Source organism: Salvia hispanica, chromosome 3 (assembly GCF_023119035.1).
Source record: "Salvia hispanica cultivar TCC Black 2014 chromosome 3, UniMelb_Shisp_WGS_1.0, whole genome shotgun sequence".
Lineage (NCBI taxonomy): Eukaryota > Viridiplantae > Streptophyta > Magnoliopsida > Lamiales > Lamiaceae > Salvia > Salvia hispanica.
The window spans coordinates 13,644,639-13,668,891 of record NC_062967.1 but is presented as its reverse complement, the minus strand read 5'-3'; the positions used below and the strand labels follow the sequence as shown (position 1 = coordinate 13,668,891).

General features: G+C 33.1%; 2 protein-coding genes and 1 long non-coding RNA gene across 3 annotated transcripts; all 3 read right to left on the bottom strand.

The window, feature by feature from the left end:
* Positions 1–2,265: 2,265 nt before the first annotated feature.
* Positions 2,266–3,166, bottom strand: LOC125210513. The gene is made up of 4 exons (XR_007174372.1): positions 2,866–3,166; positions 2,737–2,755; positions 2,572–2,645; positions 2,266–2,485 (listed from the first exon to the last, which is right to left on the bottom strand). It is a non-coding gene; the product is annotated as an uncharacterized LOC125210513 (long non-coding RNA).
* Positions 3,167–10,591: 7,425 nt separating this feature from the next.
* On the bottom strand, positions 10,592–12,861 carry LOC125209329 (L-ascorbate oxidase-like). Its single transcript, XM_048108931.1, has 3 exons — positions 12,529–12,861; positions 11,717–11,869; positions 10,592–11,644 (listed from the first exon to the last, which is right to left on the bottom strand). Exons 1-3 carry the CDS (start codon positions 12,814–12,816, stop codon positions 10,592–10,594), a joined length of 1,494 nt encoding a protein of 497 aa, XP_047964888.1. The 5' UTR covers positions 12,817–12,861.
* A 7,068-nt stretch (positions 12,862–19,929) lies between these two features.
* On the bottom strand, positions 19,930–21,289 carry LOC125215572 (FCS-Like Zinc finger 7-like). The gene is made up of 2 exons (XM_048117027.1): positions 20,964–21,289; positions 19,930–20,299 (listed from the first exon to the last, which is right to left on the bottom strand). Exons 1-2 carry the CDS (start codon positions 21,209–21,211, stop codon positions 20,146–20,148), a joined length of 402 nt encoding a protein of 133 aa, XP_047972984.1. The 5' UTR covers positions 21,212–21,289; the 3' UTR covers positions 19,930–20,145.
* Positions 21,290–24,253: the final 2,964 nt, after the last annotated feature.

Genomic DNA, 24,253 nt, shown 5'->3' with positions numbered 1-24,253 from the left:
CATGGCTACCTCTACTTTATAATGTTTGAGGCCAAAGGTCTTGGGTTCGGGTCCTTCGTGGTGCCCCTTTAAATCTATATTCATTTAACGATAAAAAATAAAAAGAGTAGTGATTAAAGATAAAAAAAACTCTTAATTAATCTTTTTATATGGGGTAAGTTGACATTGCGTACAACCATTAATAAGCATTAATCTAGCTTCCTCTCTTTCACTCCTTCAATCTCTAAGAAATGGGTCGCAAAATCGAAATGAAGAAGATCGTTGATGTTACCAATGCCAGGTAACATTCTCGAAGCGTCGCAGCAACTTGATGAAGAAGGCCAATGAAGTGGCCGTGTGTTGCGATGCAGATGTCGCTTTCATCGCATTTTCTCCTTCTGGCCGTGTGAGCAAATTTTCCAATCTAAAAAAGTATGCCTCTCTCTCTATATATATATGTATATGTCAAAATGAAGTAAATTATTTTACTGATTTTAGTTGATTTATGATGAATTTGTAACAGGATTAAGATTTGCCATATCGGTATATATGTGAATATGCCGGCAGACAAGAGATTGATGTAATTAAAACGACTTCTTTTCTCTTTTTTTTTGGGTTAATTTACAATTTTTTAAAGTTCTTAAACTTTTTTTCTTTGTGCGATTTTGGGTGAATGCTTAGCCATATAGTTCCATAACTATGGATGGGGATCCGCTGCTATGCAATATTGCACAGCAGCCCTACTGTTACACCCATTGAATAAAAAAATTAAATAAATTAAATCAAATAAAATTAGTAAAATTAATATTATTTTTATTGCTATATTTGAAACAGCAGAGGCTGCTGTGCAATATTGCACAGACAGAGACATATAACTATATAACCAATGTGCAACAGTGCAAGTTTGTGCGTTTTTCTCAAATTATTTTTTTTTCAAATGTCTTTATTATGTTGATGTTATTGTGATGAGACTAACACTGTTCACTTTTACATAGTATTAAATTCAGAAAAATAATACTCAATAGAAAAAACTAAAAAAAATATATAAAGATGGGTAATTAATTTAAAATAAATTTTTTTAAAATTCAAAAAATTCAAATCATGTACTTTAATAATTCAGTTTCTATACGGTAGTAAAAATTGCTACGAGTATAAATTAGGAGACACATTATAAGAAACACCAAATAGTCAGTTCTTGTATTGAAGTCAGGAAAGTGGTTGAAATTTTTTGTCATATGCGACTATATAACTGATTTTTTTTAATATATAAAATGTCAATTCAGTTTCAAAATACAACACCACGAATTCATGCTATAAATAAAAGCAGAAATTAGAAATTGAAACTCATTCTAAAGCAAACATAAAGAAATATATAATCAAGAAGATTCTCAACTATCTATTTCTTGAGCTAAAGTCTCTGGATCGGGCTGGCCTCGTTGTGGTTCATTTCGGGCCTCGATTGGTTAACGCAATTGGATCTCGTTTCACATGAAAATGCATCATCTCGCGATAAATAAGGTAGGTGTGAAAATCAAGTAATGGTGATTCTATAAACGTCTCGAGATAAAAAAAAATTATTAGCTCCAATTTTAATTCATAGAGATAATGGGGTAAGACTCATTGGCTTATTTTATTATTCGTTATATGTATTCTTTCACTTAGAGACTAAAACACTATCCCTACATTTGAAACAAATCGGTGCAAATCTTCACAGCACACTTTTTCTTCATATATGTCATAACATGCGTGAGCTATTAAGACAAATTAGCCCATGATTACTACTTGTATTTTAGTTCGATATAGTGGTAAAAAATGTTAAATATTGTAAAACTTAAACAAAATAACTAGCATAACGCACACTCAATTTAGTGGTAAAAATGTTAAATAATCACCCTTATCAACAGTGGATTATCTAAGTAAAACTTAATCATCAAATTATTATGTTAATTCATGTAATTAGCACATATTATTGGCTGCACGAACTGTGAACGCCTACTAACGTTATTGTGCAAGTTTTACAATGAGATGTGACTTTAAAAATTTAGTGAAATATAGTGTAGGGTCAACTTATCTCAGATAAAAAAAATTAAATAAGATTTTTGAGTATATATAAACGTATTAAAATGAAAAAGTTGTTGAGATTTTTAGCAATGAAGGTATTTCAAATTTTAAATCATAAATAACAAATAGTAGTTGTTGTATTGGAGTCAGGAAAATAGTTGAAATTTTTGGTCTTATGCTACTATATTTAGACTTAAATGGGCAACATACTAATTTTTTTAATATATAAAAATTTAATCCAGGCCATAAAATACTAAAAAGCAAAAATTGAAACCCAATCTAAAGCAAAAATAAGGAAATACATGATCGAAAAGATTCTCAATTATCTATTTCCTGAGCTGAAGTCTCAAGATCGGGATGGCCTTATTGTAGCTGGTTTCGAGCCTCGATCGGTTGTTGCAGTTTGACCTGGATCAGACAAGCTCGCGGGGCTGAGTCGGGGGCCCTATCAAGTGACCTTAATTAGCTTTCAAAATTGTCATTTTATGCGCGCACACACACACGCACAAGTTAAGAGAGAGAGAATATTACTTGTCAATATAGTGCAGCTTGCTTGATTCACCATTAATGAGGCTTAGGTTGTCTAACTTCTCCATAAATTGTTGCTATATAAATAAATCTAATTAATTACAAACCCACAATATATGTAAAGAGATTTGAAACCAAAATTCTTGAATTTGAGAAAAACGCACATACCTCCGCGTGCCACTTTAGTCTGTGCACCCAAGAATCGCACGAAATTGCACAAGAAAAAAAAAATTAAGAACTTGAAAAAATCAAAATTAAACAAAAAATTTTTTTTAAAAAAAAAGTGGTTTTAATTACTTCATCATGGCCCTGTACTCTAGCGTATTCATATGCCGATTTTGGAACTCTTCAATCCTGTTTCAATTCATCAATAATCAACTAAAATTAGTAAAATAATTTACATAATTTTTGTCAACAGAGAGAGAGACTCTTTTTGTCTGTCAAAATCGTAGAGATGGCATGTGGGAGTAAATGCAATCAATTTAGCCTCAGCATCGCTGCTCACAGCGACTTCTCTGGCCCTGCTCTTCTGAATTTTGTTTCCAGAGAAGTGGTGTTGAAGGAGCGGAGGAAGCAAAGAGAGAAAAGAAGTTGCAAATGCTTAATTTGAGATGTGGTATGATTTAGGGTAGTAACGAGGCCTATTTATAGGCGGGGAGAGAATCTTGCTGATGAATAAAATAGGGGTAGTTATGTTTCACACTAATTACTAAGGGTATCCTCGGGTTCGGTGCGCTACGGCTCGTGTAGGTGTTACTTAGACGGGTCCACGTCAACCCACTCTCGTAAAAAAAAGTCGGTACTGAGACCTATATGAATTTTCTATTCCTGGTGTTCCGGAAATTAATAACCAAATACGGGTAAGCGATTTCTCCGAATCTATTTATTGTCTGGAGTTGATTATTGTACTACGAGATTTTATTCTGGCCAGGGTCCCACCTCATACGCATGTAATTTATTTTTTTAAATCGACGATACAAATAATTATGGATGACGCATTAAAATATTTAAAAATTAGGGAGTAAAGTTCTTCGAATCTTTTTGTTTTTATTTGTCGGTATTTTGTCGATTATACGTTAACAATGAGTTACTATATTAATGACGCATTCAAAAATTAGATAACGGATTTCTTCGAATCAATATTTGTTTTTATTTGTCGGTATATTGTCGATTATACGGATGTACGTGTGTCAGTGGTTTATTCTATAGGTTTCACTTTATATTCGCGAAATATAGCTTTTAAATTTGATGAATCCAGATAATAACCGTTGAAGAATTAGAACAAAAATTTATCGATACAGACTAAATATCAAGTAGGATAGAGAAAAAAAGTAAAGAGAACAAAGTGTTACTTTTTGATAAATAGGGAAATGACTCTACTATAATAGAATGTCATAAAATGGAAAATGATTCTACTATTATGAAACGGAGGGAGTACGCAGTAGTATAAATTTGGTAGGGATAAGTTTTCAGCGAGAAATTAAAAGGTTACACGCTGTATTATTAATTAGAAGGGAGTTGGTGTCAATGATTTATAGTAAATTAGAAAGAAGTTGGTGCCAACCAAAGGCACATGAATTAAATGCTTAGTCATGGTAGTACACAAGTCAACTTATCCCATATAAAAAATTAATTAAGTTTTTTAACTATATATATAAATGTATTAAACTCCTTCCATACAAAAAAATAGTCACATTTATGGAATCACGAGTTTTGATGAAAAATTGATAAAGTAAAAAAAAAGAAGAGAAAAAGTGAGTAAATTAAGTAACAGAGATAGTAAGAGAAATAGAGAGAAAAATTAGGTAAGTATGAGAGAGAGGAGAAAACGTGAGAAAAGTATGGGAGGAAAACTTTCATTTTAAGCAATAAGACTATTTTTCGTGAACATCCTGAAATAGCAAAATGACACTAATTTTTATGGACGGATGGAGTATGAAAAAGTGGTTGAAATTTTTAGCTATGAAGGTATTTAAAATTTTAAACCATTTAGTTAGAACATGAATACCAAATAGTTAATTCTTGTATTGAAGTCATGAAACTGGTTGAGATTTTGTTTCATATTTACTACATTTAGTCTTAGGACAAAAAATTGATTTTTTTAAAATATATAAAAAGTCAAATCGGTTTTGAAATATGTCGACACCACCCATTCAGATCTTAAAATAAAAATTCTCCATTCGTACATAACTTCCCATGGTTAATTTGAATTCACTAAATACCACAATGTTACTATTATCATGCCATTAGTAGTACTAGACAATGATTTTGCTGAGTGGGTTCATGGTTTATGTTGTATGCTAGTTATATTATTACATTATTTCACTTTTGTTACCACTAAATTGAAATAAAATACAGGTAGTAATTATGAGTTGTTTACTCTCCCACAGTTTTCTTCCACTTTAATCTCTTAAGATGGGCTAATTTTGTCCTAATAGCTCATGCATATGAAGAAAAAGTGTGCTATATGAAGATTTGCATCAATTTATTTCAAATGAAGGGACAGTGTTTTTAATCTCTAAGTGAAAGAAAAAAAAAAAGAAGAATAAAATAAACCAATTAGTCTTATCCCATCATCTCTATGAATTTAAATTGGAGCTATCTCTATTATTCCAACCGATTGAAGCCCATGATATTTCATTAATAACTTTTTATCTCGAGACCTGTATGGAATAAGCATCACTTGATATAATTCACACCTTTCATGTGACTTTATTGGCATCAACTTGTGACTCTTTGGCATCAACTCCTTTCTAATTAACAATATATCACTACTAGATTCATACTACTATATCCAAAACACATTCATATATATAGTGTGCTTAGGCACTTAGCATACACAGAAATTTTTTTGGTAAAAACTTATGTTATTAGTTGATTTAAATCACTAATATTAGCTTAAATTTGAAAAGTGTATTATAAAAAATAATTAAAAAACAAGTTTGGTAGGGGTTCAGGTCTCTTAAACACCTCATTTGTATTTGTCAATGTTCTGTGAGCATAGTTAACATTTAGTCAGTATCGACAATTTTTTTTCTAATTTGTTATCAGTTATTATTTGGATTCATAAGATTTAAAAGCTAAATTTCACTTATATAATTAGAATCTATAGAATTAACCATCCTTGACGCGTGTGTATCGGTACGATAACAATCATTAATATATATACCGACAAATAAAAAGAAATTGATTTGAAGAAATCTGTTACCCATTTTTTTTATTTAAATGCGTCACCAATACAATAACTAATTGTTAATGTACAATCGATAATATATCGACAAACTAAAACAACTTGATTCAGAGAAATCACTAACTGTATTTTTTTATTCTAATGTGTCATCAATTTTTATTTGGACAGTCGAATTTAAAACTAAATTATACGTGTATGAAGTGGGACCCATAATGAAATCACAGCTCTGTACACCAATTAACTCCACACTCCAGACATTATACCGACAAACGAAAATAAATAGATTTAGAGAAATCTCTTTCCCGTAACTGGAAATTAAATACCGGAATGTCAGGAATAGAAAATTTATAAAGCCCTCGACACCGACTTTTTATACGAGAGAGGATTGACATGGGACTGTCTAATTGATACCTGCGCAAGCCCTAGCGTGCGGAACACGGGAATACCCTTAGTAATTAGTGTGAAACATGGCTACCTCTACTTTCTTCATCAGCAAGACTGTTAAGGATGTTTTCCTTAGCGGTGGCCGGCGGTGCTAATTGACGGCCAAAAGGGGTTCCGGCGCCCTGGCTTAGGGTCGGCGGAGAGATGTGGCTGTGCGCGGGAATCGTTCACAAGTTTGTGTATTGCAAATATTTGGGCGAAAAGTAGAATTTTATTGATCAAGCGTTAATGCCTAACGATGCCCTATTTATAAACCTAAGGGCCCTAGGGTTGATTCGACCTCCTAAGTCCTAATTCATCTCAGAAAGAATCAACAAAGAAAATCCGAAACGGAGCTTATAATTACGCTCGACACTTAGCAAAAATAAATTAATCAAAATACTAATATCCAAAAATAAAATAGCCGAAAAAATAGAATAAAAGGAAACTAAAATATGACTAATCTACTCGGCGACGTAATTGCCATATTTGTCCGGTTTGCGCGCATTCCTTTTGGGTTTCGAACTCGCGGCAATTGGGTTAACCGGCTGCCGCTGCTTACCATTTCCCTTTCTCTGTACCATTGGCTCTTCCTCTTGTCCTCCCACAGACTCTTCTGACTCTACGGACGGGGTTTGGCTGGTTGAAGGTTGTAGTGTCATATCAAAGATTCCCCCCCCCCCCTACCCCTATAAATAAGAGAAGTGATTAATGAATGTGTGTGAACTGATCAAGCGGTTGAGAGATTAATAATGTCTGGGGCCAAATGTGTCGAGTTCAAATCCTCTGTTTTGCAGCCTTTAAATTTATGCTTATTTAATCATATAAAAAAAGAGCAGTGATTAAAGATAAAAAAAAATCTTAATTAATCTTTTTTATAAGGGGTAAGTTGACATTGCGTACAACCATTAATAAGCATTAATTTCATGTGACTTTGGTTGGCACCAACTTCTTTCTAATTAACACTATAAATAGCCCTCGTTGCAACGCACCACTTCAAACCATTTGCAACTTCTTTTCTCTCTTTGCTTCCTCCGCTCCTTCAACAACTTCTCTCACTCTCTCTTTCAATATCTAAAAATGGCTGGAAACAAAATTCAGAAGAGCTGGGCCAGAGAAGTCGCTGTGCGCAGCGATGTTAAGCCTAAATTGATTGCATTTACTCCCACATGCCCACTCCCCGAATTTGACAAACAAAAAGAGTCTCTCTCTCTTTCTCACTCTCTCTATACATAAAAAAAATTAAGTAATTAAATTTACTAATTTTAGTTGATTATTGATGAATTGAAACAGGATTGAAGAGTTCCAAAATCGGCATATGAATACACTAGAGTACAGGATCATGATGCAGTAATTAAAACCACTTCTTTTTTCAATTTTTTTTGTTTAAATTTGATTTTTTCAAGTTCTTAACTTTTTTCCTTGGTGCAATTTCGTGCGATTATTGGGTGCACAGACATTAGTGGCACGCGGAGGTATGTGCGTTTTTCTCAAATTCAAGAATTTTGGTTTCAAATTTCTTTACATATATTGTGGGTTTCTAATTAATTAGATTTATTTATACAGCATGAATTGATGGAGAAGTTAGACAACCTAAGCCGCATCAATGGTGAATCAAGCATGGTGCACTATATTGACAAGTACAATAATCTACTATCTTTTGTGCGTGTGTGTGTGAGCATAAAATGAATATTTTGAAAGCTAATTAAGGTCACTTGATAGGGCCCCCGACTCAGCCCCGCGAGCTTGTCTGATCGTGGTCAAACTGCAACAACCGATCAAGGCCCAAAACGAGCCACAATGAGGCCAGCCCGAGCCAGAGGGTTTAGATCAGGAAATAGATAGTTGAGAATCTTTTCGATTACGTATTTCCTTAATTTTGCTTTAGATTGAGGTTTCAATTTCTGTTTTTAGTTATTTTATGGCATGAATTCATGGACTTGTATTTTGAAACTAAATTGACTTTTTATATATATAAAAAAAAGTCAGTTTTTTGCCCATTTAAGTCTAAATAAAGTAGCATATGACAAAAAATTTCTACCAGACTCTAATACAAGAACTTACTATTTTGTATTTATGATAATGTGTATACTTGTAGTAATTTTTACTACTACTATATAGAAACTGGATTGTTAAAGTACATGATTTAAATTTTTTGAACTTTTAAAATTACCCATCTTTATAAATGTTTGTATTTAATTTTTTCTATAGTAGTTGTAATATTTTTCTGAATTTAATCTTATGTAAAAGTGAACAGTGTTAGTCTCATCTCAATAACATGAACATAATAAAGAGATTTGAAACCCAAAAAAAAAATTAATTTGAGAAAAACGCACACAGCTGCACGTTTCTTATATGGCTGTGCATTCACCCAAAATTGCACCAAGAAAAAAAATTAAGAACTTGAAAAAAATGAAAATTAACCCAAAAAAAAAGAAAAGAAAATAGAAGCTTACATCAATCTCTTGTCTGCCGGCATATCTACAATTCATCAAAAAATTTAACTAAAATCAGTAAATTAATTTACTTAATTTTGATCTATAGCAACATCGGCATCGCAGCACACAGCCACTTCACTGGCCTTGTTCATTAGGCTGTTGCGACGCTTCGAGAATGTTACCTGGCATTTGGTAACATCAACGATCTTCTTCATTTCGATTTTGCGGCCCATTTCTTAGAGATTGGAAGAGTGAAAGAGAGAGCTTGTTGAAGGAGAGGAGGAAGCTAGAGGCAAAGAAGAATGCAAATGCTTTGAAGTGGTATGATTACACTTAAATGATGTTTGTATAATTAAAATTTGATTAGAATTAGTAAATTATTAGTAATAAGTAGTTGAATTGTTATAGATTAGGATATTATAATTCTGATAATTTGTAATGTAAATTAAATAGAATTGGATAGTCGAGCTTAACCAAATTCAAATACTCCTTAAAATTGATTCATTTAAAAAAATTAAATATTTCAAACTTAAATTTCGTTTGTCCAAAATTTAAAATATATAAATCAAGTGGTTTAGCTTACAAAATATATAGAACGGTTGAAATAAAGAATATGTAAAATCCTAATTTCATTACATAATTTAATTATAATTTTTAAAAATAATGAGTATATTATGTGTGACCACGTTATTTGTAAAAGAAATCCAACATTGTTCTAATCAACATGAGTATTTGTAATTCAAAACTTATTTAGTTTTATCTAATTAATAATTCACACTAGTGCGAATAAAATAAGGAGCGTGCATAGCACGGGCGTGAAACTAGTTCTTGCTGATAAGTACGGAATTCAAAAAGCATATAAAATTAAAACTGAATAAAAACTACATGGTAATTGATAGTAATTATTGTTACAAGAAAATACTACTATTATCAATAATTTCATAATGGCCCAAAACTTTAGCTTGAAATTAAAAAGAGCCCATCAGGCCCACCAGAAAATAACTCGAAATCGTTTGAGGTGAACTGAATGTCGGTGAGTGGGCCCGACTAACACCCAGTGTTTGTTATACAGTTTAGTTACTCCCTCCGTCTAAAGGAAGATGACCCCTTCTTTGGGCGGCACGAGATTTTATGCAACTTTATTTTGTGTGCTGAGAGAAAATAGTAAAGTAAGAGAGAGGGAATAAAGTAGAGATAAAAGTGTTTCCATTTTAAGTAATTGATCATCTTGTTTGAGACAAATTAAAAAGGAAAGTGGGTCATCTTTAATGGGAAGGAGGGAGTAGTATTTGTATTCTTTTTAATTTCTTAAATTCCTTCTATGTTAGTTTGGGTTACAAAATCAAATCATATGTGACGAATATGAGATGATGCGGATGTAATGAGAAGCTCAAGAAGGAATTAGTCATTGGAAACTTAGTAACACTATTAGAGCATCTTCAATGCTCTATATTTCGAATCGTAGCTTAGCCGATCTTCGGGTCGCTTAGCCAAACGTCATTGAAAGCAGTAGCCAGCCGAGAATCGGCGAGAAAAGCGGCGTGGGCTAGCCGATTCGGGTGCAGCATTGCCGATGCACTGGCCGCTTATCATGGCATACACGATCGGCTCAGCCGCTATTTTTTATTTATTTTTTTTAATTTTTGGAAAACTATATAATGTATTTTTTTAATGTTTTTGTATAATTTTTTTTAATTATGTAATTTTTAAATAAGCACACAGACGACTGGAGCTAGACAATAACAATACAAAAATTAAGACCTAAAACAAAGAAACATGTTACCAGCCAAGACCCCCGTTCTAAGCAAGCGGCAAACTATAACGGATTCAAGGCATACTAAACATATTTTTAATGTATTTTTTTAATAAATTAGTGAGAAGTATAGTGAGGCGGTGGCTCGTGCGTGGAAGCCCGGATTTTTTTTTTTTATTATGTAATTTTTTTTTTGATTTTTAGTTAATGTATTTTTTTTTATTTAAGTAAAATTAACGAATTTTGACCACATCCCATAATAGAAGATGGCAATTCACCCACTCTCTCAACCCCTTCTTCAAAAACCACTCCCATACCCATGAAGAAATGTGACTCTATATGACAGTGGAATGCCCACACACCAGGGTTATCCGCCCGGAACCTCAACGCCGTCCACCCGAACGGATGCACGACCACCGTGTTCTTCATGATGGGGTCCACCAGATTGAAACTCGCGGCATCCTTAGTCGCATTAAACTTCCCCACACCATATCCCAACACCCAGAAATCATGCCCGTGCAGATGCCACGGGTGCGTCTCGCTGTTATTCGGGTTCATTGTGTTGGCATTCTGCAGAATGATATCCACCGTCGTGTTGAACTTCAATCTATACGCCGCGTTGCTTGTGGTGGCGTTGGGGTTCGCTTGGACCGCGGAGATGTTGTACGTGGCGAAGTCGTGGCCGTCGGACAACGGGCGCTGGTCGAAGGCGTCGAGCAGGTTGTGCTTGTAGGCGATGAGGTAGGGCGTGTGGGGCATGTTGAAGGACACATTGTTGATGGACCACCGCCGGTACCCGCCCACGCTGTTCTGCGTGTTCAGCATCACGATCGTGCGGTCGGATACTTGAGGCGGCGGGTGGATGAACCCGCGCCGCGCCCTGATGGCGGCGCTCTGGGCCAGTCTGGGACGCCTGTCGTCCCAGTGGGGCCCAGCGGGAGGGGTGGTGGGCGGGTCCCTCCGCGGGTGGTTGGGGTAGTAGTTTAGGATGGCGAGGCCGTTGGTGGTGTTGCTGTTTCGGCTGACGATCTTGGCGCTGATCCAGTAGTTTCTAGAAGGATCCTGATCGGCAGTGACCAGGACAGAGTAGGTCTCTCCTGAGTAAATGAAGAGGTTTTTGACGGTGAATGGCTCCACGTAGTGGCCATCGGCTTCCATGACGGTCATGTTGTGGCCTTCGATTTCGAAGCTAAGAGCGGAGAGAGCCGTCAAGCTGCCAATCCGGAGGCGGTAGGTCTTGCCGGGTACAACTGTAATAGCGTAAAGTGCACACTAAGTGACAAATAAATTATAAAAAATTATAGATATCCTAATTGAAACTCATCAAGTCCACTACAAACTAACCAATATCATAGTATAAAGAATGATGGATATATGTTTTTGTTGGAAGAAATAGAAACTCACCCTGTCCACTACAAACTTGTACACAAATGTGTCAGCAGGCAAAATTGGGCATTGTGTTACCCCTTCTGTTCCATCCATCCATGGTGTATCAATCTGTCATAATCAAACCCAATTAATTAAACCATTGTTAAACCACAAATATTTTGTCTCAAGTGATGATCCAAAAATAATTAGGTAGTCAAGATATAACTCAATAATGGAGTATATAACATGCTAACAATGCCGCCGTTTCAAGAAACCGATGGTTCTGATTCCGAACCAACGGTTCTAGTTTCAAAAAAACTCAAAATGAAATTGGCCCGAGAAGAAATTTCATGGTTTCGATTTTTAACTGCAACCAACTGCTCAGGTGATCTGGTTTAAAATTTAAATTTTTTTTTATCGTTTTCCCCCAAATTTTCAATGATTTTTCACGGTTTTTACTGATTTTTTAACCAATTTTCCATTGGTTTTCATAGATATCCGATTTTCTCGATTTGGTGGCTATTAACCGCCAATTCAAGGTTTTAAAAATCAAAACCGAAACCGGACCAATAGAACTGACCGCCCAATCTAGTTGAGCCCGTCAAGGCCAGTTAAAATTTGAAAATCGCAATCTTTGGTTCGGTAGCCGGCGATTCCGCTTTAACTATGCATCACTAATACTAAGCATAGTACTTCATGTGCCAACCTCTATAAATATAGTAAAGTAAACTTTAAAAAATACATATTGAAATAAAATATGAAAAAATAAAATATTAAAGTCATCGCACCTGTCTAATACCATGCCAATGGATTGCAACATTTTCAGTGAACAAACTGTTTTTGAGCTCAACCACGATTGTATCTCCTTCCCGAGCGACGATGCTCGGCCCTGGAGATCTACCGTTGATAGTGATTGTGAGCTTCTTGTAACAATCGGGGGACTTGAGCTCGTACTTAACCTCCCATTTGTAGCGTCTGATTCTTGCCTCGGCTTTTTGAACGCCGGAGCAACAAGTAACCACAAATAGTATTGTTAAGAATGTTATCACTGATTTCTTCTTCAAAAACTCATCCATCTATTCTTTTTATTTATTTATTTTTTTTATTTTTTTTTTGGCAGTGAAAATTGTTTCGTTGAATGAGGGAAAGATGATCTTTGTTTTTATAGATTCATGCTGTGGACTTGTTTTGGTCGAATTAGAGTAAGTCAACAAAAAAAAGTCATAAGAAATTATGGCATATTAATTAAAACTTATGCATATTCTACGTTATTTCGTTTTGCGTATTATTGTTTCAAATTGATTAATATCCTCCAAAAGCGATGGATTGCTAGTTTTTTTTAGTTGGGTGTCATTTTTAATTTAAATTACTAACTTGTTGGTTATATTTATCTTTATATAGAGAATTAAGAAACGGCTTTATATACCATATCGTTTTGCGACGATTTCCACAACATAGATCCGACAACAATATTACAATGAAATCATCAACTAACCAAAAAATGTGAACATCAATTCGAAAAATGTTGTAGATGTCGTTTATCCATATGTTATAGTACTGGTATATTTGGTAAAGAATACGGATAAACGTATATAAATTACATTTGGATTTTTAGGTATTTAATAATTAAAATCAATTCATTAATATAATTAATTTAAAACAAATAAATAAATTACTCATTTATCCTTCCACAATAATTTACGAACATATTCTTTTTAAAATAAAATATCTAAAAATTCAGAAAAATATTTTTTCATTGACTATTTGCATAATTATATTTAAATCAAAGTAAAAAAAAATATGTATAAATTTATCATATATATTTTTATTGGAACACTTTCTAATGATATACTAGTACTTTTAAAAGATAAGAGGAGTATTTGGTATAAAATTAATTTAAATAAAATGATTCAGTTTGATTTAAAATTTAGGCTAGTGGTACTATTAATAACGTATAATTCATGTAGATTTATATTTATTCTTTAGAGTAAATAAGAGGTTGAACGATAAGATAAAAGGATATCTTCTCTACTTTTTACAAAGAGAGAGTCATATGTTGTTTTAGTAAAATTCCAAATAAAAAATGTAAGGTAGTTAAATTCGAATCAAACAAGTGTGACATGCATGTGTAACAGAAAACTAGGAAACAAAAATAAATTGGAAATAAACGAAGGTTTCCTTCACGTTAAGTGTTGTAAGTTGTCATGATTCGATTTTCAACCTTAAAATTTTTAGTTTAATTTATTTCTTGTAATTGTGTACATGATTAATTATCCGATTTCTTGCATTAGATCTAGGCATTCAATTAGAATAAAAAGTTGAAGTGAAAGTAAACTAAAAGTTGGTTCTGATATGGTATGGTGCATGTATATGTTTATACAGATTTTGACGTGAAATGAGTTTTAATACAAAATTAGTAGTAGTAAAATACGAGAGATACAGAGATTAAATAGTCTAAATGCAGTTAATTATAGTTAGTAAAACTATATTATTAGTATAATATGTAATGAAATTGTTTTTTAAAATAGAAATAGACTAGGAGTAGTATATATTTTAGGGAGGGAGTGAGTTTTATTAAGGAAAATGAGATTTGTTTTTCCATATTAAAGAATGACTTGGCCTTAGTCTTGGTCTTATTATAGTGTGAGTCAACACTGAACAATCAAAACTACTATCAACTTAGCTAATTAATCAAACCATGGCAAATACTATGTAACTTCCTTATATAGATTTACGATCTTTAATTTGACTTTTCAGTAACACAAATATGCAGTTTATGATATCATATAATATAGGGATATTGACATACAATATTATGGAACTTTCAAAAAGTTAGATTTTTTCCACGAACTTTACCCTGAGTTTGTTATTTCCCATCAATGAAAAAATCTCAGCAGATAATATCATGATACGGATTTTTTTTTCGTAATTTCTCGATAACAACTTCGAGAGTTACAAGATTTTCAATCTTTGAGAATAGTTTTTCTTGAAGCATACCCTCCAAATTTGTTTTTCAATCTATTAATATAGCTGGAATTTTTGCATTGGTGGAAAATAACAAACTTGGGGTAAAGTTCATGATATTATTTGTCAATTTCAAAGTTCGTGGGAAAAACCCAAACTTTTTAAAAGTTTCATAATATTAGGTGTCAATATCCCTATAATATATGAATTAAAAATGAGAAATAATTGTACTTCGCCACTAGGAGTTATAGATTAAAAGGCATCAATATAATATTTGGTTGACAAAAAAAAATTTTCTTTAATTGAGGTATAACTTCGCCGAAAATTTTGTTGTATACTCCTATATATAATAGATAAAATTGTTGTTGATAATATAAAGTTTTGGATTTTTGAACGTGGACAATGGATCAAATGAGAATGTACTTCTTTCGTGAGAAATAAGAATATATTGACAAATTCATGAATTGATAGGAATAAGGAAGAAAAAAATATGGAGATATTTCGTAGTTTCTTAGTAAGTTTCTCCTAACGTCGTTAAAATATAAGTTAAACTCACAGTTTCAATCAATCAAAACAAGTACGCATCTTATCTTAGAATGCAGGGTTATCATATTTAGCTAATATGCATTCATTTTTATAGCTTTTAGATAAAATTTTATTAAAATCGGGCCCACCGACTAAGCACTCAATACATACTTTACTCAAAGAATGACCACTGATTCGGGCCGAGACTATTAGACATGGGCCTGTCAGTTAAGCCTTATCAGTAATTGCATGTTTGATAGACGTGTTAAATTAACACAAGATAATTAATTAAGATAGACTTTAAGATAAGGATATGCTCTGAGCCGAGAAGGACTGTTAAATAATCCACATTTTTGAACTAATTTGCTCTGAGCCTCAGCGAGCCGAGATGGCCTAATCTATTGAAACCATCTTCACTAATTGCAACGTGCCCCTATACCATCTCATCCCCTCGAAACGTGATGGAGCATCTGCATTTAAGGATAATTGTGCATAAAAGGGCAAAATCCTTCAAATCAAACTAATTTACTAGCCAAACATTGTAAAGATTAAAGAAACAAACTATTAATTAATAACAATAATATGGATATACTTGTTTAAGATGAAATAAATTCTCTTGGATATACATAATCTATTGAGACAATCTTCACTTATTGCTCATTCATGCAAACTCAAATTTTAGATTCTCTAGTAAGAACGAATACGGAATGTCAATGCAAGAACGAACTACAAAAAAGAGATTGTTTCAACCAACACAAACCACAAACTAAAAGCAACTTAGAGAAATGGGGATTGGTACATCTAATTTTATCTATTCTCTTCTTATTGTATCCTCTCATTTTTATCATACCAATAGTTTTAGCCTTGGTACATATGGATTTGAGGTTCATGTTATTAATGAACTCTCAGATTCACTTTTTGTTCATTGTGCCTCTAAAAATAATGATTTTGATGTGACACGACTTACTTTGCACGAGGATTATCATTGGCATTTCCGTAGAAATATATTTTTAACCACTATGTTTTTTTGTCATTTTTGGTGGGATTCAAAAAGTACAAGGTTTGAGGTTTTTAATTATACTATTTCGGAAGATTGTCGATTCGACAAACTAAATGTTGATCACAATCAATGTGTATGGATCGTGAAGAAAGATGGATTTTACTTTGGCAATCAATTTCCTCCTCAAAACATGAAGAAGGTACATCATTGGTAGTTTATTTAGTCCGTGGACGTTGACGATGAGGTCTTGCTCAAGTGACAACGTGGTCGAGCGTTCACCGTATGTCAGTGGTTCGATTTCCACCCATGTGTGATTGTCTCTTTATTTTATTTATCATATAATCATATGAGAAAAAAAAATGGTGATTGTCAATCTTAATTAGATACTCCTACATCATTTGTATTCCATTTGGTTTAGTTGTTATTATTTGTTCTTTATCCTATTTTAATTCTCAATTCCATTTTAATGGGCCGGTCTAGGCTTAATTAGAATTTACATTCGGGTTCTCTTGTCCAATCTAGCTGATCTATTTGGGCTTTAGGTTGTGGGAGTATGTAAATCTATTACTACAAAAGAATTGGAATAGTTAATGGCTTTGAATTTAAAATGTAATGTTGTAATCACAAAAGAAATTTTATGTATTATCACTATAGAAAGATCATTTGATTGTGACAAAAAATATTTAAGTTGATTTAATTAATATTGGGCATGATGATATTAACGCCGATGTTGGGCTTTTGCATAATGTATTACTTTGTTCACACTTAGCCCTATCCATTTATTTGTGAGAGAGTGACAACACGAGGAGACATAGGCAACAAAAAGAAGAAAAAACCTTCAAGTTTGAAATCTCTATAGACGGGTGAAACGGCGAGCCAACAACGACCTTCTATAACGTACTTTAATTTGTACTTTTTTTAATGACGTCACTTCGATAACTTACTTTAACTTGTTTCTTTCTAAACTCGGATGAGTGGTCATCGACTCTCACTGTGTTCAACCCATGAATTTCATTTTCTGAACTTGCAGTTGCCCCCGGCTATACATATGTTTTATTTATGAAGCAAAATTTGAGTTCATTTTCATAAAAACTAACATTAGATCACATCCATAACTAGTATAATATTCATTTTATGGTACTTAAAAAGAAAATGATGATAAAAGTATACAATAAACTATGAAATTGGAAATACTTTGTTCACTTTCCAATACTAAAATATGACTTACATCACCAAATAACAAAAATTATTTGTGGTTGGAGGGATACAAATCATGATTACCACCTTCTCCTTGAGTGACTCCTACTTGTTTTTTCTTGTTCCACTTTTCAATCTCCTTCTCCAATAGCCCTATTTCTTCACTATCTTCACCATCCCTTTTCCTAACAGATACAAATCTTCCCTTCCTTATTTTGAATGGCAAATCGAAGCACATTTTGATAGCAACAAATAATTTTATGCAGAGAGGTTGTCAATATTTATATACTTAGGAAAGAAGATCGATTAGTTTTTTTGGTGATAAAAACAAGGTTTGATAGTGGCATAATGTCATCATGCCATTTGGAGTCATTGGAAATTTTGTTATTGGAGTCAACTAGTACAACAATTTAAGTAACAACTATACACACCATTTGCCAATCACTTTTTTGAGTTCCTTTTTTATCTCCTATGTGAATCCAAAAATCGTTACTTTTGATGAACACTGTTTCAATACGCAGTAAGATTGTAAATCACAATAATATAAATAAATTATGGTCCCTCCATTCACAAGAAACAGTACGTCTTAAATAATTACTATGTAGACTCGAATTTAAAATTTATGGCTTAAAACATTAACCATTAACAAACAATATAGTCTTGCCTTGTGTATCAATAAGAAAATTAGAAACACCTATATTTTACTCCAGTTTTTAAGAGAAAAGAGAATAACAAATTAACGACAGTTTTTAAGAGAGAAGAGAATAACAAATTAACAATGGCCTATGGCCCGTTATGCGTCAGGCCCATACTAAGCCCGTATATCTACATTAGTGGAATTATTTGTATTATACGTGAGCACGATTTTTAGATTACAACAAACGATTTGCAATTGTCGATTTATAAATATAGGAAAATAGGAGTACTAAAGATGGGATGAATAGACATAATGAAATTTCGAATCATGAAATTCAATGTCAATACGACTAGTATTGTCCCCCTAAAAAGTTTTCTCAAAGAATCTTCATTAATAACAAAATATATGAGCCCAAGGATGGAGAGAGTAATTCATCAAAAAATTATTAATCGGTTGAGCGACGATCTCATGACAGAATAGTTATAAATTCTAAAAACGACTAACATTGAACTCAAACCTTCGGTATAGTAAAAAATTAATGAGTTGCCACGTTGCCCCCACGCGTCGTCCCTTCAGAAAGGGATGAGCTCCCCATCAAGGGACGCCCAGTGGGACGGGATAGCTGCAACATCATCCCTTAACCATCCCGTCCCAACTGGACAGGCCAGCCCTCCATCAAGACTTCAAGATCGCCGTTGTTGATGCTCTCTTATGACATTCATTACGGGATTAAGTGTTTTTTATATGTATAATAATTGTTGTGCATATATGGGTTTGTGCGCACAGAAGACCTTCTCTTAGATGATTCGGTACCGTATAAAATCATAAAAACTTAGTAAATCACACGATAAAACCTAAGAACTGGTTTTATTTTATTTTTTTGTTTTGAAGCAAACTTTTTTTGCCTCTCTTATATCTTACACTTCCGAAATTGAAGTGTTGTTTCGTATAGCAATGGTGAATGAGTTTGTGGTGCTGACATTGTTATACTATTGTTTAAAATTCTTGTTTAATTTGCATTTATTCTTTAACCCGCAATCTCATTTAATTATGAAATTGCGTGAGATAAAGGAGAAGTTGACGGTTATAGTACTGATTTGTTGCCCAAATTTTAAGCCAAAAAAATTCTACACGACAATGACCCAATAATTGCAATGATTTATAAGGTCTACACGCCAATCATATAAATCCCTATTTTATACGTTTGAAAGGTTATGCAAAATTGTTGATCCATGTGGGGTCGGGTGATCGACCAACGCCCCTCTAGCCCACGAAGACAGGAAAACTCTATTCGGTTATTGGAGTTGTCGGAGACCCAACAATTCGATAGCTGAGCTTCAATCCAAAAGGATTCACTTTCATTTTTCATCCATTATAAACAAATACTATGTGGAACATAATTTTAGAAAAAGAACACTAAAAATGCTGTGGCAAGTTCAATGCATATGGCACATTCCATCATCACCAATCTACATTTATTTTGTTCTTGTGCTTTTATAGGAAATTAGTTGACAATTTTGATGTTTGTACCAAAATTTCCTTTCCACTTGTGTTATAAGTTGCTCTACCCATTTATTTGTCTGTAGTGATTAAAACTCAAAGCATAAAGTCTCAATATAGATAAACAGTTTTCTCTTCCATAATTCAAAGCAAATACTGTAGTATTCATTTTATATAGTTATAATTCCTCACGTATATGCCATGGTTTCTTACTTCGACATAGTACAAATTTTCAAATTTGATTTTGTTGATACTTTTTCAGACATATCGCCGATACAAACAAGCTTTCAATTATTTTTTGGTTTTACAAGATACTTGAGCGTCCCTTCCACCTTAGAAAGAAGCATATGCGCGAACAGTAGTGGATGAAGCGAAAACGAGAATGTCGAAAACATAATTAGATTAGTTCACTCTCTACCCACAACCTTACACTTTTCTGCAACCATATATATATCTACTTAAACACAACGCACCATTAATACTAGAGAGCTAAGATTCCATCCATGCAAAATATACACCTAAACACAAAAACCACATACTACTATATTAGAAACTTAGATAGATCAACATTATATTTTTTTTTCAGGCCGCCGCCACAGTCTCCGCTTCCGCGGCAGCGGCAGCCTGCTCCGGGTGGTGGATTTCGCCACCCTTAGCCGCGGCACGCCTCTCTTTGCTTTCGTCTTGGTTCATTTGCTGCTCTCTACATTCCAAGCTACAGAATGCAGTGTCACCCCTATAATCATGGACCAATTAATTGAAATTGATGAATAAATAGTGAAGATTTATTAAGCTATGGAACCAATAATTGATGCATGTGAAACAGGGGATTCTCATCATAGTTCCTATTTGAATTAATATTGATGACCAAAATTAGAATAATGCGCTACATCTATACTACCTCCGTCAACCAAAAATTAGTCTCTATAGCTTGTATTTATATCACATGATACATTCTTCTATTATTCAACCAACATAATTTATGAGACCATTATGATGCTCCAAAGAGATAGATCTTATCTAAGATTACTCAATAATTCACAAGAACATATCATTCACATAATCAAGACAAAATTTCCATATAAAGAGAGTTTATAATTTATAAACATTACTAATATTACTAACAATTGACAGCAATATCGATCATAAAAAAACGTATGGATAGAATTAAATTAGAGAATTAGCTCAAATTTGATAAAAAATTAAACAAATAATTAATTTCAGGAGTATTTTTTTATTAAATACTTTTCATTTTTTTATTAAACAGTTAAACTAGTGTTGAAAAAATTTAAAAAGTAAGTTACGAGGCAATTTCCGCTATTTCCGGTGATTTTTTACGACGACGGCGGCGGAATGGTGGTGGTGGAGTAGTGGAAAAGGAGAGAAGACGGAGGAATTACCTATACATATAGATATCACGACCAGGCGCCAAACTGCGGTTGCAGAGGCCGCAGCTCCTGAGAAAATCCGCGGTCTCCTCACTCAAACCGCCGGAAAAAGTCCGCCTGACGTGTCGCGGCGACAGCATGTGATAGAATTCGCCGGCGATCGGAGGAGGAGGCGGCGCATCGGTGGTAGCGACGTCGACGGTGAATCGAGACATGCTGCTGGTTCTGGCGAAAGTAGGGCGGCTGCGCTTCCCCAACATCAATTTTCGATCGGAATTCTATCACACTTTATGCGTGCGTTTGTGTGTATGTGTGTGGGGGGGGGGAGTTTTTGGGGGGCGAGATAAAGAGATGGTTGGAGTGAATCGTGGCCGTTGGATGAGATGCACACTTTTCTAGATGTCCACGTCAGCATCAGTTTCTATTTTTTTAATCGGTTTTATTGTCCTTTGTTTTTTTCTTTTTTAATTGCGCTCATTGGTTATTGAACGAAACGTATATTTGCAAACATTTTTTTAGTTTGAAAATATAATTTTCATTTTGAAGGCGATTGATTTGATTAATCTTGGTTTTGTCAAACTTCATTATATTTACTTTGCTTATGAATTTGATAGTAATGGTGTTTTTATGCTTGTTATTTTTGTGTTATGAATTATTCATGTTAATTTTATCTCGTTATTAGGAATGAGAGTATTTGTCGAGTCAAATTAAGTCATACAAGATATGTTAAATTCATAAATATTTAGGAATCTTTTATAATTTTTCAAAATCTCTCCAATTCTGAGAATATTGAATTTAGATCTTGGTCGATTTATTGAATCTGATAATGCAATGGTAAATAATTCATGAAAGACGGTTCTAATTTTCTCTTAACAACATTGTTAATATTTACTATTTGTTTTATTCGCCAATATTAAGGTGAATCTTAAATGGTTGAAGTTCAGATATATTTTCGAGTAAGTGAATCTTAGAGGGTTGTAGCTTAGATATATTTTCGAGTACATTATATTTTTCTACAGTTCGTACATAGTACTCCTATTTGACGATTGAAATTTAGATATATTTTTAAGTGAATTATTTTTCAACAATCCACAAACATACAATTGGGTGAATAAAAAGCTCACATGATAATATGTAAGTAAATTTTACCTATTGTTCATTTTTGATCGAAGCATTGAACTTCACTCTCTCTCCTTTCAACTTTTGACTGGTCATCTCAATAATTTTGAGCTAAATTCTTTCTTTTAAACACCTTGTGATACAGTTTAGTTGACTGTTGTCTTTTTGTTCTAGCTTTCACTAGTAAGGTCGGCAATCGGCATTGGTAATCGTTATACAATTGACTATACATAAATAGAACCGACTTATGTACTTTTACAGACACATATTTATGGTATATTTTTGGTAGCACCAATAATTGACAAAATTTAAATCACACTAATATTTTGAGAGTTCGGTTTTCAGAATTGGGGGAAAAAATTATTCAGTCCATTGCCAAATAGAAAAAGATTGAATTTTAGTGATAAAAATAGATTAAACGTATAAAAATAATGTAATTTTAGTATGGTGGAATATGGCAATGTGGTCTTAATTGTAGAGGAATTCTTTAATGGGTTTTGATTAAAAATACCTTGATTCATTTTTAAGAAACTATGTAAAATAAGTTGTTTTTTTAAAAGAAACTATGTTTATTAGACTAGAAATAGTATTTTGCTTTTACTCACAGGATAAATAGTGTATATTATAAAAAAATTAGGAAAAAAATGGCAAGACGTCTGACTCGTTTTCCCTTCAGCCAGGCATCTTGTACGTCCCACCACCCATGTAATGCATTCCTCCCCCAACCGATCCCGGACAGGCCCTCATGTTTTTGTGGACGGCCTAACTTTTTTTGCCATCAATATTTCCATCACGAAATAGCATTTGTTTTAGTGTGTCCTACTTTGTCAAAAAGGCATGTGTGGTAAAATTCTTACTATTATTGATAAATGACTCTTGATGCATCTTATTCACATTGAATTTTAATTTAATATTTTTATAAAAATGGTATTTGAATTTCACCAATTTTTTTTAAGGGAAATTGGTCTCTAATATCATGAGCTTTGCTCAAATTTTGATTTTTCCCATGAACTTTTAAATTAGTACCATAAATCATGAACTTTCAGATTGGTTCGTTATTTCCCCAATAATCCAAGAATTTTTGAAGAAATTACCTAAAATGTGTTCCTAGCATTTGTGAAAGAGAGAAACAAGGTTTTGGGTTTTAATTTTTGTGGCGTAGCGTCACAAGTGTGCGTTTCTAATTGAATTCTTTGTGTTTTAATTAAATTTATTTTGTTTTCTCTGTTTTTAGAGTTTTATTTTGTTAAATAAAAGCAGTATTGTGTTTAATATTCCAAATAGATATGTCAACATGACATGTCACTTATAAGAATTCTGCTAAAATAGGATTTAAAATGCCATATAAGCTAGCCGGATTTTACTCTTGATCCGCCATGGGAAATACCAAACCAATTTGAAAGTTCATGATTTATGGTACTAATTTGAAAGTTCATGGGAAAAATCAAAATCTGAGCAAAGTGCATGTTATTAGAGACCAATTTCCCTTTTTTTAAAAAAATTATATTTCTTAAAATTCATGCTAAATGCAAATAAGACTTAGATGTGACTTGTTTTTTATTTATTTTAATCGGAATTTCCAATTCGAACTCAAACATGGATTCTTTTCTCTCTTTTTTTTTTACAAATCTTAGAATCCAGATTTTTGTGTCATAAAAAAATAATCGGAAAAAAAGATCTTTTTATTGAACGTTTGACTATTTTAAGTAGATTCCCATAGCCATTTTGACTCCAACTCCATCCTTCCGGGGTGCATTATTCGGGAAACCTCATTTCATTTAAATTATTTCGGTGTATTCTTTTCAATCTACTTTTTCTTATATAAAGACAATTCCTATTTGATATAAGCTATTTGGGTCGGTATTAATTTACTAATGAAAAATGAGTCACTCTATTAATGTGTTCTGAATCCCAAATAATATGTGTACTTCATATGTTTCCAAATACTCCTACTAAAACTTTAAATTAAATATACTCCTATATAAGTGGATTCATAAATTAAAAATTCTTGTATTTGTAGAATTGATAGTGGCATGACCAATCTTTCTTTATTAGGTGTGTAGAGATACAGAAATGACGCAGGCGGTAGCCCACCCAGGGTTGCAGACTCAGTGAGCTGTCAATCTTCTATATCTCTTTTATTTTTCCCAAAATAAATTTCCAAAGTTTGAGGGAGAGCCAAC